This window comes from Asterias amurensis, chromosome 6 (assembly GCF_032118995.1).
Source record: "Asterias amurensis chromosome 6, ASM3211899v1".
Lineage (NCBI taxonomy): Eukaryota > Metazoa > Echinodermata > Asteroidea > Forcipulatida > Asteriidae > Asterias > Asterias amurensis.
The window spans coordinates 21,248,928-21,263,828 of record NC_092653.1 but is presented as its reverse complement, the minus strand read 5'-3'; the positions used below and the strand labels follow the sequence as shown (position 1 = coordinate 21,263,828).

The 14,901-nt window shown below is 38.5% G+C and overlaps 2 protein-coding genes across 6 annotated transcripts in view; one reads left to right on the top strand and one right to left on the bottom strand.

Moving 5' to 3' along the window:
* Nucleotides 1–285: 285 nt before the first annotated feature.
* On the bottom strand, nt 286–9,359 carry LOC139938481 (RNA N(6)-adenosine-methyltransferase mettl16-like). 4 transcript variants are annotated; one of them, XM_071934034.1, is made up of 8 exons: nt 9,288–9,359; nt 7,983–8,328; nt 6,628–6,768; nt 5,791–6,055; nt 5,190–5,259; nt 4,250–4,339; nt 2,659–2,862; nt 286–1,689 (listed from the first exon to the last, which is right to left on the bottom strand). In XM_071934034.1, exons 2-8 carry the CDS (start codon nt 8,308–8,310, stop codon nt 886–888), a joined length of 1,902 nt encoding a protein of 633 aa, XP_071790135.1. In that variant the 5' UTR covers nt 8,311–8,328; nt 9,288–9,359; the 3' UTR covers nt 286–885. The 4 variants fall into 4 exon arrangements, with proteins under 4 accessions (XP_071790135.1, XP_071790136.1, XP_071790134.1 ...); XM_071934035.1 differs by having other exon boundaries at nt 9,268–9,356; XM_071934033.1 differs by having other exon boundaries at nt 9,141–9,352.
* A 183-nt stretch (nt 9,360–9,542) lies between these two features.
* The window catches only part of LOC139938356 (lissencephaly-1 homolog), a 38,503-nt gene continuing 33,144 nt past the window's right edge, over nt 9,543–14,901 (top strand). For both annotated transcript variants that reach the window (XM_071933819.1, XM_071933817.1), the window contains exons 1-2: nt 9,543–9,683; nt 11,238–11,475. In XM_071933819.1, the coding sequence (XP_071789920.1) occupies nt 11,444–11,475 (32 nt within the window). In that variant the 5' untranslated portion in view covers nt 9,543–9,683; nt 11,238–11,443. The remainder of the gene's footprint in view (nt 9,684–11,237; nt 11,476–14,901) is intronic.

Here is a 14,901-nt window from a genome sequence, read left to right as displayed (position 1 = left end):
TGGTTTAGAGCGCGTCACATGACATGTCTTAGTTTTGCCAGACGACAGCCGTGTGCTAGAGCGTCGGTTTGCCATGCGCTAGTCCGACGGACTAGCACATGGGGGAAATGCAACATAGCTTAGTATACAAATATTGACTGCTTTTACTCGTGCAATGGTTAAAAACTATGACTCCCTCGGTGATCCCCGTAGCGTTCTATTTTCCCTCGGCTTCGCCTCGGGAAAATAGAACGCTCCGGGGATCACCTCGGGAGTCATAGTTTTAACCATAGCACTCGAAGCAGTCAATATTTGTATACTATGCTATGTTGCATTTCCCCCATACAGACGGACAAAGGGTACTGGAATTCATGCTCGCAATTTCCCTTATCCAGGGATTATTATGAAATCCCCTATTCCTGCCACAGCCTTGTTCTTCATTATACAATGTATTCAGCACATGTGAGGCAAATCTGAGATTCCAGTTTCATGGTAATTTTTCTGAAGAGCATGAAACGTCCAAGTGTTCTTTGACATTTGTTGTCTATATTTTGTTACGTAAAGCTTTCATTGTGCCAATATTCTAAACAAAAAATACTTCAGAGGTTCCAGAACTGCCATGAAGTGGTTAAAATAAAATTTGTTTCAAAAATTTATGATGACCCGTAATGAAACATTTCAAAACTAACATGTAATTAGCTCTGCCCAAGCACCACCATCATTGAAATTTAATGTTACTGTATTGCCAAGTGTGCATTGAGCATTTGTATCAAACTGATCCAAGTACTTTGGATGTGGGAATTTCAAAGGTTTAAAGTTACTCTTGGCATAACTGCTGACTTGTCATTCAGACATTTCCCCAAATCACTCCCTTTGTGAAGTGAATAGTACTTTTCAGTCATCCATTTAGATCTTGTTAAACTGGTTCTTCATGTACTGCCCAACCTGGTGCATGGACTCCCGCGTCTTTCCCTCTGTCCAACTCATCTCTACGACAACGCTCCCTTCAGCCAATCGGATTGTCAGCAAACACTTGAAAACAAACCCCGATTCCTGACTACTGCCCTCTGATGAGCTGAGCAGTGCAACCGAACCCTTCGCATTTTCACCTCCCGGGGACGAGATTTCCAAGTTGCTAGACCCTTTTACAGGTACGGGTTTAACTCCTGGCAATGCATCCACACTCTTTAGCGTAACATTTATAGCATTAGACTCATTTGTTACAGAATGTGATAAACTGTCTTTTTTATCGAGTAGCTTCGCCGTTTCTTGACAACCACCACCAGCGACTTGTTTCACTTCCAAAGTTCTAACATTGGTTTCACTGAGGATTGTTTCTGAGCAAGAGGCTGCAATGCCTGGCGTCTCACAAGATGCCTTCCTTGGGGAGTGTTCTGGATCATTGTTTGTTTCCACCTCTCCGACCGTGTGTGTCAATCCACAATCTTCAGATAAGGATTTCGTTCCCTGGAGCAGGACAGAATTTTCCATGACACTTTTTGACTTGTCACTTGTCAGGATACTTGGCGTAATTTTTTCTCCTACGCCAGGATTTCTGTCTTCTGGTTCACTCAGAGTAGCTCCCTCTAATATGAGACGCCTTTTGAGTTTTTGGCGTCTTTTCCTGCGTTGGTTGGACCATGTGTTCTTAACAGCAGTCAAGGCGTATCTTGAAGACAGCTTGATACCAGGTTTAGATTTAAGTTCAATCTGGGGATATAAGAACAACCACAAGAAGTTAAAATTTACAATTCAGACAACCAAGTATTTTTACTATGACTAAAAATTGCAGTTTTGAACGGATAAGACTGCCTGGTTTAGTTAACTGGGTCATATAATAAATTAAAGTTAACTGGTTCATTGTTGCCTATGTCACTAACGATGCATTTTGGTACTATTCATTCTGCATTTTCGTACCATTCCTTTTCAGTTGACAGTTCACCTAGCCCGTGCAAATTATAAAAACCAATAGAAAGAATGCCACAACAACATCTTGTAAACGCCCTTGCGACCATCGTGCGTCCGCGTATAAACCAGCTTTCAGTAGTTTCACATTCGGGCGTAGATTTACAAAAGGGGTTTCAAAACATTTAAGATCAAACAAACATCCTTGTCTCAGAGTTTTACTTTTGTCTATACATAGACTTTAACCGATAATTGTGTATTAGTTTAAAAAGCTAAAACTAATTTAAACAAGCTCTAATGGGTATTTTTGTTGTTCAGATTCGGCATTAAGAAAAAAAATTAAAGCAAAGATTTGATTCATAAAAAAATTAAGTTCTTCAGTTGTCGTGTTTTCTCGCTCCGATGCGCGCGAGACTTGCACAGTCTATTGGCATACTATAGACGATGTGACCACATTCAAACCGCCCTCTGATGACAAAACACTATATACATCATGTTTCGCCGGGCACTGAGTTGCGTAGTCATAGTAAGATTGCATACACTTTTTAGCTGGCTGCCAAAACACAAAGGTTTTGCCCGGCGGTATGCGTGCGAATCATGTTATGGTTTCTCGAGTAACGTCAGAGGTCACATCGTCTATATCCTAGGCTTTGGATCATGGCTTGTAATTTTTAGTCTGAGGGACCTTAGATTTCTTATGTGATGATAATATTTATAAACTCTTGAAGAGAAAAAGCGAAATTGTTTTCTTAAGATGTTTTTTCAATAGCGTACCTCTAGATTTCCCAGGAGTTTCTCAACTGCTTTTGCGACAGCTTTGACCCTCTGCTGATCCTTGGTTCCTCCTGGTTTAACCTTTGACCCCGAGCTGACCTCTTGCTGTTGTAGGGCATTCTGTACGTACTGCTCTGGTACTGTAATGACCAAGGGAGGGCGCTCTTTATCTCGCTTGAACTTCTTGACCGGTGACATATGAACCTGGTTTGTTAAAGAAATCAAAAGCCCCTATTACTACACAGTCATGACTACACAAGAGCTAAAGAGCCTGCAGCTGATTTCACGAAATGCTAGGATTAACCCTATCTCGAGTTAGGACGAGTAACTCGTCCTAACTTGGGATTAATCTTAAGTACTGCATGCTACAGTGCAGGGCTGGGTCACGTCCTAAGTCCTAAGATTAATCCTAAGTTAGGAAGAGTTTGATGAAATCGACGGCTGGAAGTCCTGAAGGCACAAAGTGTACACAGCTCAATGGAAAATCTTACAACTGACTTTCATCAAATGAGAAAGGGGTATAGGGTTTGCCTTCATATTTTTTCAGTAACTAGCCAGTGGGACCAGCTAGCTTTTAATTTCACAAGTCCATCAGGTTTATCACTAGTCCATATTTTATATTAAATAGAGATTCTTTTGAACACTGAACTAGCCATCCCAAGCACTTGGAGAGAATGGTTTTGGGTTGGAATCCCACTCGAGTGATTTGCCAATTGTTTTTTTTCTTTCAAAGAACTCAAAAAGACATTACTTTTATAAAGTGCTTAAAGACACTAGACACTATTGGTAATTGTCAAAGACCTGTCTTCTCACTTGCTGTATCTCAACATATGCATGACATAACAAACCTGTGAAAATTGTCGGTCATCAAAGTAGGGAGATAATAATTAAATAAAAAACACCCTTGTCACACGGAGCTGTGTGCTTTCAGATGCTTGATTTCGAGACCTCAAATTCTAAATCTGAGGTCTCGAAATCAAATTCGATGAAAATTACTTCTTTCTCGAAAACTACCAATAGTTTCCACTGCCTTTAAAGACAGTGGACACTATTGATAAATGTCAAAGACTAGTCTTCACAGTTGGTGTATCTCAACATATGCATAAAATAACAAACCTGTGAAAATTTGATCTCAATAGGTCATCGAAGTTGCGAGATAATAATGAAAGAAAAAACACCCTTGTCACACGAAGTTGTGTGCATTTAGATGCTTGATTTCGAGACCTCAAATTCTGAATCTGAGGTCTCGAAATCAAATTTGTTGGAAAATTACTTCTTTCTCGGAAACTATGGCACTTCAGAGGGAGCCGTTTCTCACAATGTTTTATACCATCAATCTCTCCACATTACTCGTCACCAGGTTTTATGCTAATAATTATTTTGAGTAATAACCAATAGTGTCCACTGCCTTTAAAGTAACACGCATGTACAATACAATACATACAATACAATATTACGGTTCATTTGAATCCATGTTGAGACAGTCCATAATATTTTCTTTACTCTCTGTAATGTTAATACCTTTTGTCATTGGATAATTCATTTCTCATATGTCACAAGTATACATGAGTCCATTTACTTTGTTCCTTACCAAGGGTTCAATGTCATCATGGAATGTCCAAGCAATGCCCCAACGCATTGTCCTGCCCTGGCAAAACTCTGTCGTTGTCACATTACGAATCTAAAGAGAGAGAAAACAGGAATTTTTACATTAATTCTCAAAAACCCAAGAAAAACGATATTAGTGTTAACAATGTACCAATTCAACTAACCACTTTATTTTCTTCCCTCCCAATATACAGTATACTCCGAGTACGTTGATTTATTGACACGCACTTGGTGTGTCAGGTCAAAGCGCTCTACTGCATCAAACTAAAGTCCTGATGGTTGCATCATTAGATTGTGGGTTTGAATTGTTGGTTTGTCATGACACTTGTGTCCTTGAGCAAGGCATTTAACCTTACTTGCTTCTCTTAACCACGGTGTATAAAAGGGACCCCGAGAGGGCCGAGACAGTATTGTGTTTGATTAACCCCTAATATCGCTAATTGAAGCAGCTTTGGGTTGTATGCTCCACACAGGGAGTTGACTCCACTTCATCAACAACAATGAGGTCGCCCAAAGAACATGTCTGCCTCCCATCAACCAACTAAATCAACGCCGCCACTCTGCCTTCTTCGGTCATGATGCTTGCCTAGCTGACAACATCCCAGCTATAAAGCACTAAGCATCGCCATCAACTCCAGGGGAGACCTATAGCACCGGCTCCTGGCTGGAAGAGACCTAGAGGCCACCCGTGACCATCCTGGGCCCAACAACTTGGTCGGCCTAGCACAATCGACCACATGTGGCGTGAGGCTGTAGGACGTGGACACAGGAGATTGTCGCGACAGACCCTTGCTGTCTCTGCGGTTGATTGATTGAATTGGGAAAGTTTAAAAGTATGCCCGATGAACAAGGATAATAATGTTGTAAAGCGCCTTGATCTATACTAGGATATGTGTGCTTAATAAGAACCATTATGGTCTCACCTTGTGTTTAGCCAGTTCTTGCTTGAGAGGTCCTAAACTCGCTTTCTTCCCGATCATTGATGTGTACCACCTGAAGATAGCAAAATAATTTATAAGATTACAAATTGCGAAAATATAATTAGCTGTTGCAAACTGCTAACCAACCAAAAGGACCTATGGTATAAATGCAAAAAAAATTAATGACCTGACGATTCGACCCTATTAGAGTCTTTCAAAGGACTCTACCAGGGTTGAAACGTCAAGCCATTTACTTTTTTTCTGCAAGAATTTTAAACAAGAAGAGGTATGGAAAAAAATAAAGGGACAACATTGTCGCAGATTGGGTAATTTGGGATTTAAAAAACATTTGTTATGAGATGAACTTGTGTTTTAAAAGTAAAATATAATGATCAACACAAATATGCCTCGAAATTGTGTGGTTTTCCTTTAATACTTCAACTTATTAAAACAGTCCGCCATTTTTGTGTGTCAAATATTTTGCCCAAAGCATCCAATGTAAAGCAATGTGTCCCTTAAAGTTTAAGAAGGTAAACTTATGAATAAGGCAAAATAGAAGGCCAGCTCCCACACAATCAAAATTCAAGAGATATAATCAACTCACACGACTTGTTCTCTGAGCTGTAAACTATCAGTGATCATCCGACTGATGAAGTCGACTTCTCCACCTTCCTCCCAAACCATCTCACACTCAGCTGCTGTACTGACTGAAGATGGCTCTCTTCGGCCAACATTACGAGATGTCATAATGCCCTGGGCCTCCATAATGTTACCAAAGAATGGCGGGTTGCACATTGTGAAATGATAGAGAGGTCTGGGGGCCATCTTGAAGATTCCACAAAGCATGACATCCGGGCTCACCTCAAGAACTACGCACAAAAGATTAAAAACAAATTTTGTGGTCTGAGTGTTGGCAACAATCACTTCAATTAATGTGTATATTTGTTAGTGTGTCCAAAATATCGTGGACAAGTGAGTTTGTCTCACACATTGTTTTTGTTTTATAATAATTTTTTTAATAATTGCATTGTTATCAGACCAGTCAAATGACACGCCAACTGGTCCTCCTGGCTACTCATTGAAAAAGTTAAAGGCAAACCCTGCAAGTATTAAAAAAGGTGAACTAAAGAAGAACAAGTCTGCCAAGTAAAATAAAGACAAAAATGGAATCAATTTGTGTTAGTAAGAATATGCGAAACCCCGAGTATTTGGGAGATTTGCACAGATAAAGAAGAGTAAAACACAGGTTTGTAATTTGCGACTTGGACAAAAGTAGAAAAATTCAATCGAGTAGGCCTACAAGGGCTGACCTATACAGTATAGGCTTTCATCAGTCTGGTCCATGACAATTTTGCTGATTTTTCTGAGGGCAAAACAATCAAGAATCCATGTTGTTAAAGTAGGCAGAATACTATGCCTGCAAAACAAGAAAAAAATTTACCTTGTATTTTGTCTTGTAAGCTGTTTTTGTTGACATTGAGCATTGCATAACCAGTAGAAGTAGAATCAACCTCTGATGCAGTGAAGTGCCAACCATTGACCTTCGCTCCTAACAATGGGTAGATACAAGACGTACCACAACCTACAGGGAGATAATGGATAAGGAGCTTTACAAGAAGTACTGAACATGTATGTCCTGAAAAATATATCTTTGGACACCCTCCTTGCATGCGATGTTACATGCACAAACAGCGCCCTCAATGAAATCAAATGAAGGCTTGAGATGAGTTGCTAGCAATATTTTGTGTGAATTGTTTCACATTGGCTATGCTAGAGTTTAGACAGTTTTTTTTTAAATCAATATGACTATCTTCAGCCCATCAAATTTGTTGTTAAACAATTGTTTATATAGATAAATATCTTTCAGAAATTCAAATGATTACTTGTACTTTTTAATTTTAAACAAACATGTTAGAGATGAAGGTTGAAATTTATAACTTTCTGCTAAAAATAAAATAGTATTGTTAACAAATACCAGTGCCACCACAAGTAATGTGATTATAAACAAAACCACCAAAATATTTTTTTTTAAAGTAGCCTAATTTAAAGACACTGGACACTATTGGTAATTGTCCAAGACCAGTCTTCTCACTTGGTGTATCTCAACATATGCATAAAACAACAAACCTGTGAAAATTTGAGCTCAATCGGTCATCAAAGTTGCAAGATAATAATGAAAGAAAAAACACCCTTGTCACACGAAATTGTGTGCTTTCAGATGCTTGATTTCGAGACCTCAAATTCTAAATCTAAGGTCTCGAAATCAAATTCATGGAAAATTATTCCTTTCTCAAAAACTATGTCACTTCAGAGGAAGCCGTTTCTCACAATGTTTTATACTATCAACCTCTCCCCTTTACTCGTTACCAAATAAGGTTTTATGCTTATAATTATTTTGCGTAAATACCAAAAGTGTCCACTGCCTTTTACGGCACTGGTACGTTTGGTAATTACCCAAAATATATATTAGCATAAAACCTTACTTGGTAACGAGCAACTGAGAGCTGTTGATAGTATAAAACATTGTGAGAAGCGACCCCTCTGAAGTAACGTAGTTTTTGAGAAAGAGGAAATTTCTCAACAAAATGATAAAAGACTTCTGGCCAAAAGACTTTTATTCCTATCTGAAAGCACACTATTTTGTACAACAATAGGGTGTTTTATCTTTCATCATTTTCTTGCAACTTCAATGACTAATTGAGTCCAAATTTCCACAGGCTTGTTATTTTATGGAATACACCAGTCAAACGTGTTCAGTGCCTTCAAATGTCTTGTTCTCCTGTTCTTTTTTCTTACCAACATCAATGCCACAGATTTCTTCTAATCTATCATGGCCGCTCTGCTTCAACAAATCCTCAATCCATAGGATATAGTTTAATCTCAGTGGTACAGTGGGGATAATCCGATCCAAAGGGATCTCAAGATCAATCCCAAAATCCTCTTTTAACAAGGTGCATGTTAATGCCCTAAGAGCCTCAGGATCGCGGAAGTCGAGAGAGACTTTCCCTGCGAGGGTCGTTGACAGGTGACGTTTGAATTCTGGGTAGTCCTGAGCAAGCTTGGCAAAATCTGGCTTGTTGTTTCTATAGCGATTCCTTGGGTGCATAAACTGATTCAGGGCCATGATGACAACTGCATGTATCTGTTGGTAAAAAACGGTTACCAAACAGGTAATTATTACCTATGTTATTGTTATAGGTTTCCAGTCAAGAGGGGCAAATAAGCGTAAGCTTTAAGTCTCTACATCCAGGTAAATCCAGCTGGGGTAAATTATCACTAGTTTTTTTTTAGTTCAGTGGTGCTACACCTGCTGATGACCTCAAGATGCTGATGGTAGAATGGTGGGACATGTGGCTCAACCGCCATCGTGCCCAGCGCAGACGCAAGTTTCACTTCAATCAAGCAATGATGTTGTAGAGATTTATTTAGAATGTTTTAAGGGCAATCTCTTAAGTTTGAAATCTGCAGTCGAAGAACGACTGAAGAGCCAGACTAACAAAATGTATGAAGAAAAAAAGCCATTACGCATGTTCGTCTACATGATAGAGATCAGATAGATAGTCGATGCCACCAACCAAAGAAAGTACAGAACTTCAGAAGTATCCACTGGCTGCCTTAAATATTACATTCAATTATTAATTTATTATAAACAGACGTCCATGAAGTTGCGATAACTAATGTCCATGCACCTTAGATACAGCAGTAACTATGGCGCTGTACTATCCTTTTTCACATTTGACATATATACTGATGTATTGCTTCGTAAAGATGTCCCAGCATTAAAGATCATGCTAGAAAAGTTCAAAATTTTGCGATGCATGTGCACGTCAACAGCCATATCTGAGGCGATTTGTGCAGTAAAATATCAAGATCAAGATCAAGAAAGTTCGTATGACCGCATGTCAATTACACATTTTGAATAAATACAGTTATGGTTAGTTATTTCACACTCACTCAGCTAGCTGTTCAGTCACTCAGCATTCCAAAAGTTATTCTGCTGCTCGAGTTGAGTGCTGAATTCATGTTCGATTATTTATTATTGGTAAAATATATATGATCTACATTCGCTGACAAATATTACCTGTAATATCTACTTTTTACCTGAAGTCTTATCAAAAACGTTTTATAATCGATGTGCTCTGAGTTTGACTCGATCGGACAGCTCTCCGCCGGGCGGGTTTACACTCGTAAACAACCAACACGTGGGTTTGGAAACTACACCTAGACGTAACCGCGTTGCCAAACATCAGTGGACAAAATGTTACCCGTCTATTTATTCTGACGAACGAAATGACAACTTCCGGGTTTGAAATTACGTTGCATCTTGGGAAATGTACTCCACATAGCAAAGTTAGCGCATGCGCGAGCGTGCATCCTGGCTGAAATTTCAACGTGTTGGAAGAACAGGAAAACTTGGATTTTGTCTGTTTATGTCTCGGTGCCGAGATTGAGTTTGATTGTGAACGACTGTGAACATGAACAAGTAAACTTTAGTCGGTAGGTAGGATGAGATATTTTCATGGTTTTATTGAATTAACACGAAAAATTTAAGCGATTCCTTTTGGTCATTTGGCACGTCAGTTAAATTTGTATTCGGTTTGTGCACATAAGATATGCGGCAGTCAGTTTCAACGTTCTTCGCCATATTGGGCGACTCCATTTCCAAAATTGTCATTTTAGATCGTGGTTTTCATGAATAATGAAGAGTCCATTGAAACACAATGAGTATTATTGAGCTCAATATTACTGACACTGTTTAATGCTATGAGTGATTTGGTAGTAAACAATATTTATGTCGGTTTATTTTGAACTTTCAGACAGGGTGTGTCTGCTTTTTTCATTTCAATGATATTCAATCCAACCATTATTGATGAAATAAGAGTCTAAACAAGTTTTGTTGTGTCACTGACTTGAGTGACATTTTTGGTGTTAAAACATGTTATTGCTGTTGAATCATAATCGTAATAGTAAATACCTTATCATCTAGTTTTGTCATTGTCTTGAAATGTTGAATTTATCATAATAATATATTATTATTACTTTTATTAGGATTGTTTTCAACAACACAAAATTATTCAGTTCAAAGTTTTATTTGAAATTAAACATGTTAAAAATGTTTAAGTAAAAGAAAAAATCAATCAGAAAAAAAGAGAGATTCAAAGTTCACTCCACTAACTAAACCACTTGAACTAAACTGATCAATTAAAAACAATAACAATACATTTATATAATCCTTTTTTAAAGAGGTGACAGCACAGTTTACGACTTACGTTAGTTGCGATAACGTACATGTAACCCTCCTCCCGACTGAAGCCGTCGGGGGGGGAGGGTTACGTTATTGCAACAAAGTTAACGTATGATTTGGTGTGACTAATTAGTAAACATTAGCAATTATGGTTTTTCCAAAAATTGTTTAAAATGTTTGGAGAGGGGTTGCATATTTTGCTATATATGTAATTAAGAACCCTCAATCCTCCTATAGGTCTTATGTAATACATATAAGATTAGAGGATTGCAAAATGCAAGGACGGCTTCCACCCAATCCTGACACTTAATGTGCTGATAGCATTCAGGGTAAATATTCGTCTTAAAATTAAATTTTTAGAAAACCTTTGTACACAAACACTGATTCACAACAAATTCATTCACTTGTTTGGTTGTCTGTCACTGTCAGTTCTCAGCATGCTATAGTTGAACAGTTTTGACAACACTTTGCGCCCAATTTGGGGCTGATATATTGTTATAAATGAATCTCCAAGTGTGCCTACACTACATGTTGCACGTCCAAACTTACAAACCCTGATGCACACAAATTATTCTCAAAACCTTTCAGTTGTTGGTTTTTTTTTTTAAGGTATCCAACTGTTCTATATGATCGGGGAAATAAATCTAAATGAAGAGGAAAATGACAAAATTGTAGTACTGATTTACATGTACTATAGAGGCACCTTTCACCCACTTAATTAAGTGTAACCTTGCTTAATTATGATTGAACTACGTCTACAGTGTAATTATAACTTTGCTTGTGTTTTTCTCTTCATATTTATGTAGATTCATGAAGACAGCAAACATGATGAGCTGATGAAAACCAGTTGCTGGTGATTTTTTTGTAGTGAACTATAAACTGTACTTATTGAGCTTCTCACAACGAAAGCTCATAGTCTGGCACGTGTGGCCTTCCTACACACACGCTGAGTGGATATTAGATCCATCGAGTATTAACTGGATTTGCTGAGTTTCCATTCCATGCCATCACCATGGTGTTGTCACAGAGACAGAGAGAAGAACTGTAAGTATGCTGGATATATTCTTGACTGACATATTTGTTTGACTGTTGTCATTTTTTGGTCTTTTTAAAGGTTAAGGGGATATGGAGGTCAGGAAGGCACTTGTAATGTATTAACTGTCAAAGGTCGATACTACCCCATTTGTCTAGGGTCTACCCCATTTGACTACGGTCTGCTGGATCTCACTTGCTGGTAGAGCCAAGGTCTAGAGCAATTCGTTACGGAGACCGTGCTTTCGCCAAAGCTGTTCCTGCCCTATGGGATAAGCTCCCTGTCTCACTTCGCAAAACAACATCACTTGTTCACTCAGACTTTCATTGGGTATAAGTTAAATTATGTTTATTCTTGATTTTCCATTGTATAATGTTTTTATTTTGTGTAGGCGTGCGTGTTATAAATCCATATTATTATTATTATTATTATTACTAAGCCTACCAAAAGTTCTCATGTAGGAGTTGGTACCTATATTTAGACTTTTGTCACCCTTTCTTCATGTGTTTGACTGCTAAACCTGTTCCAGTTACAAAGAACATTTTACGGTTTGGATTTAATCTTTAAAAAAACTTCACTAAAAAGTGCCGCGAAATGCAGACCACAATGCGATCAGAATGAACACAGTGCAACATACAATAAGGTTTATTGTGATTCAGAACCGCAATGCGTCATGGGTAGGCAGAGGGAGAATTCAACGACCGAGGTGTATGTTGTCATGCTCAACGTGCGCATGACATGCCATGCGCCTGGGCTACTGATGCCCCTTTCATTACTTGCAGCATGCTCAATGGAAGAGCGCCCTCTCTGATATTTTGCAATTAAAAAATTTGAAAACAGTTACAAAAGCCTTGACTTAAGACTAGACTTGTCTGAGCATGCCCAGGAAAAATGTGTGTCTTCCCCCCGTCCCCCCCCCCATCCCCCCCCCCCCCCCCACCAAAAGAAAAACGTTATTTTGACAAGTACTATCACTGGTGCTCCAGCTAAAAGCCATGTAAAGCATTGTTGTCGTTGCTGGACACTCGAAAACCATCACCAGCATGGACGGTGGGAGTGCAGTTGTAAATTTAGTGTGTTTATTCATAACAATGTCAAGGCTTTATTTTATTAAGTTAGCGATAGTTACAATATGATACCCTGAATTATTCAAGAGAATATTTTACAATGTTGTCAAGAAGAAAAAGAACTTAAAGCCATTGGACCCTTTCGGTTCAGAAAAAAAAAAAAGTTCACAGATTTATAAATAACTTACAGGGTTTACAGAAGGCGATGGTGAAAGACTTCTCCTGAAATATTTTTCCATGAAATGCTTTACTTTTTGAGAAAACAGCAAAACAATATAAATTCTCGTTAACGAGAATTACGGATTTATTTTAAACACATGTCATGACACGGCGAAACGCGCGGAAACAAGGATAGGTTTTTCCGTTGTTTTCTCCCGACTCCGATGACCGATTGAGCCTAAATTTTCACAGGTTTGTTATTTGATATAGAAGTTGTGGTACACAAAGTGTGGGCCTTGGACAACACTGTATACCGAAAGGGTCCAATGGCTTTAAAAGGCAGTGGACACTATTGGTAATTGTCAAAGACTAGTCTTCACAGTTGGTGTATCTCAACATATGCATAAAATACCAAACCTGTGAAAATTTGAGCTCAATCGGTCGTCGAAGTTACGAGATAATAATGAAAGAAAAAACACCCTCCATCACACGAATTTGTGTGCTTTCTGATGCTTGATTTTCGAGACCTCAAGTTCTAAACTTGAGGTCTCGAAATCACATTCGTGGAAAATTACTGATTTCTCGAAAACTACGTCACTTCAGAGGGACCTGTTTCTCACAATGTTTTATACTATCAACCTCTCCCCATTGATTACTTGTAATCAAGAAAGGTTTTATGATGATAATTATTTTGAGTAATTACCAACAGTGTCCACTGCCTTTAACTCTATATTGTTGAGGATTTCTCTCTCCTTGGATTTTTTTGTGGGGGGTATTTGCAGGGTGATTTAAGCTCAAGTCTGGAGGCTGTGATGAAGACGCAATGTTTTGATCACTGTCAAGGTCATGAACAAAAATAAACATAAAATTTGAAATTTTACACGTGTGTAACTGAAAATTTTAGAATCAGCTACATATTTTACAAAGGTAACCATTAAACACACAGGTTTAGTGACTCCATGTGTATTCTGTATCTGACCATCTTTGTGCATGCCCGCTAAAATGTAAGACGTTGACCTGTAAATTGATTTTACACAAAGAGAGCAGTTCCTCAAATTTTCATTGATTGACCAGCTAACAATGGACTTTCTATATAACCACACAAGTTATCCCTCGGTGTTTTGTTCATTGAGCAATTAACAGTTTTCAATAAATCAATTTTGTATCATCATTTACACTGTATGATGGTGCATCTTGTTATAATGAGAAGAGGTGCTGGTTCTCTGTGCTTGTACTTTATTGTCTGGAACTGGGAATGCTAATTGAGTAATGCTCCAAGGTGCTCTAAATCCATTATACATGTAATGGTATCAGTATTATACAAGCACAGTTGCCACAGTGGACCCTCGGCAAACGTATGTATTAGACTGTCACTATTTCTCTTTAGTAATTTTACCTTTGAACTGCCTCTAATAATAATAATAATAATAATAATAATAATAACAACGAAGTCTTATATAGCGCACGTATCTACCAAACAAGGTACTCAAGGCGCTGAGTATATACAAACTTTCAGAAAGATAGGTTATTGCAGTGATGAATTTTGAGACCCAATTAGTTAGCACCTTATAATGGTTTACAAGGTGCTACGGCGCATACAGCAGCCACAGCCAGGAACACCCTGCTCTTTTTGATAAGTGCACTGGGTTCTTTTACATGCATTACACAACACATGGGACCAACGGCTTTACGTCCCATCCGAAGGACGAAGCAATGGTTAAGTGTCTTGCTTAAGGACACAAGTGTCACGGCTTGAGATTCGAACCCACACTCTGCTGATCAGAAACACCCGAGTTTTAATTCGGTGATCTTAACCACTCGGCCTCTAGCTACCCGGCTATCTCTGTGGTCTAGTTGGTTATACATCTGCTCTAGAATTGTAAAGGTCTTGGGTTCCATTCTCGCCCAAGAATAGTGCCCTTTCATAGGACTCCGGAAAGTACCTATTATACAGTGCTTTACACACATCGGTGTAAGGTTAAAAACAAATTATATAACATTACTTTGTTTGTAAATGAAGTCAATACTTTGACATTAATAACTCATCAGGCCTGATACTTCACGGAGCCAACAAAGGCGATTTCCTCCATGCCCCCTGGTCATTGCCTTGATGCCCTTGAAATGCTTCAGTAGCAATATTACAATTCCTCATAGGGTGCCCTTTCCCAAGGCGAAAATGCCTTGGTGCACTTGCCCTTTTAAAAACGAGCC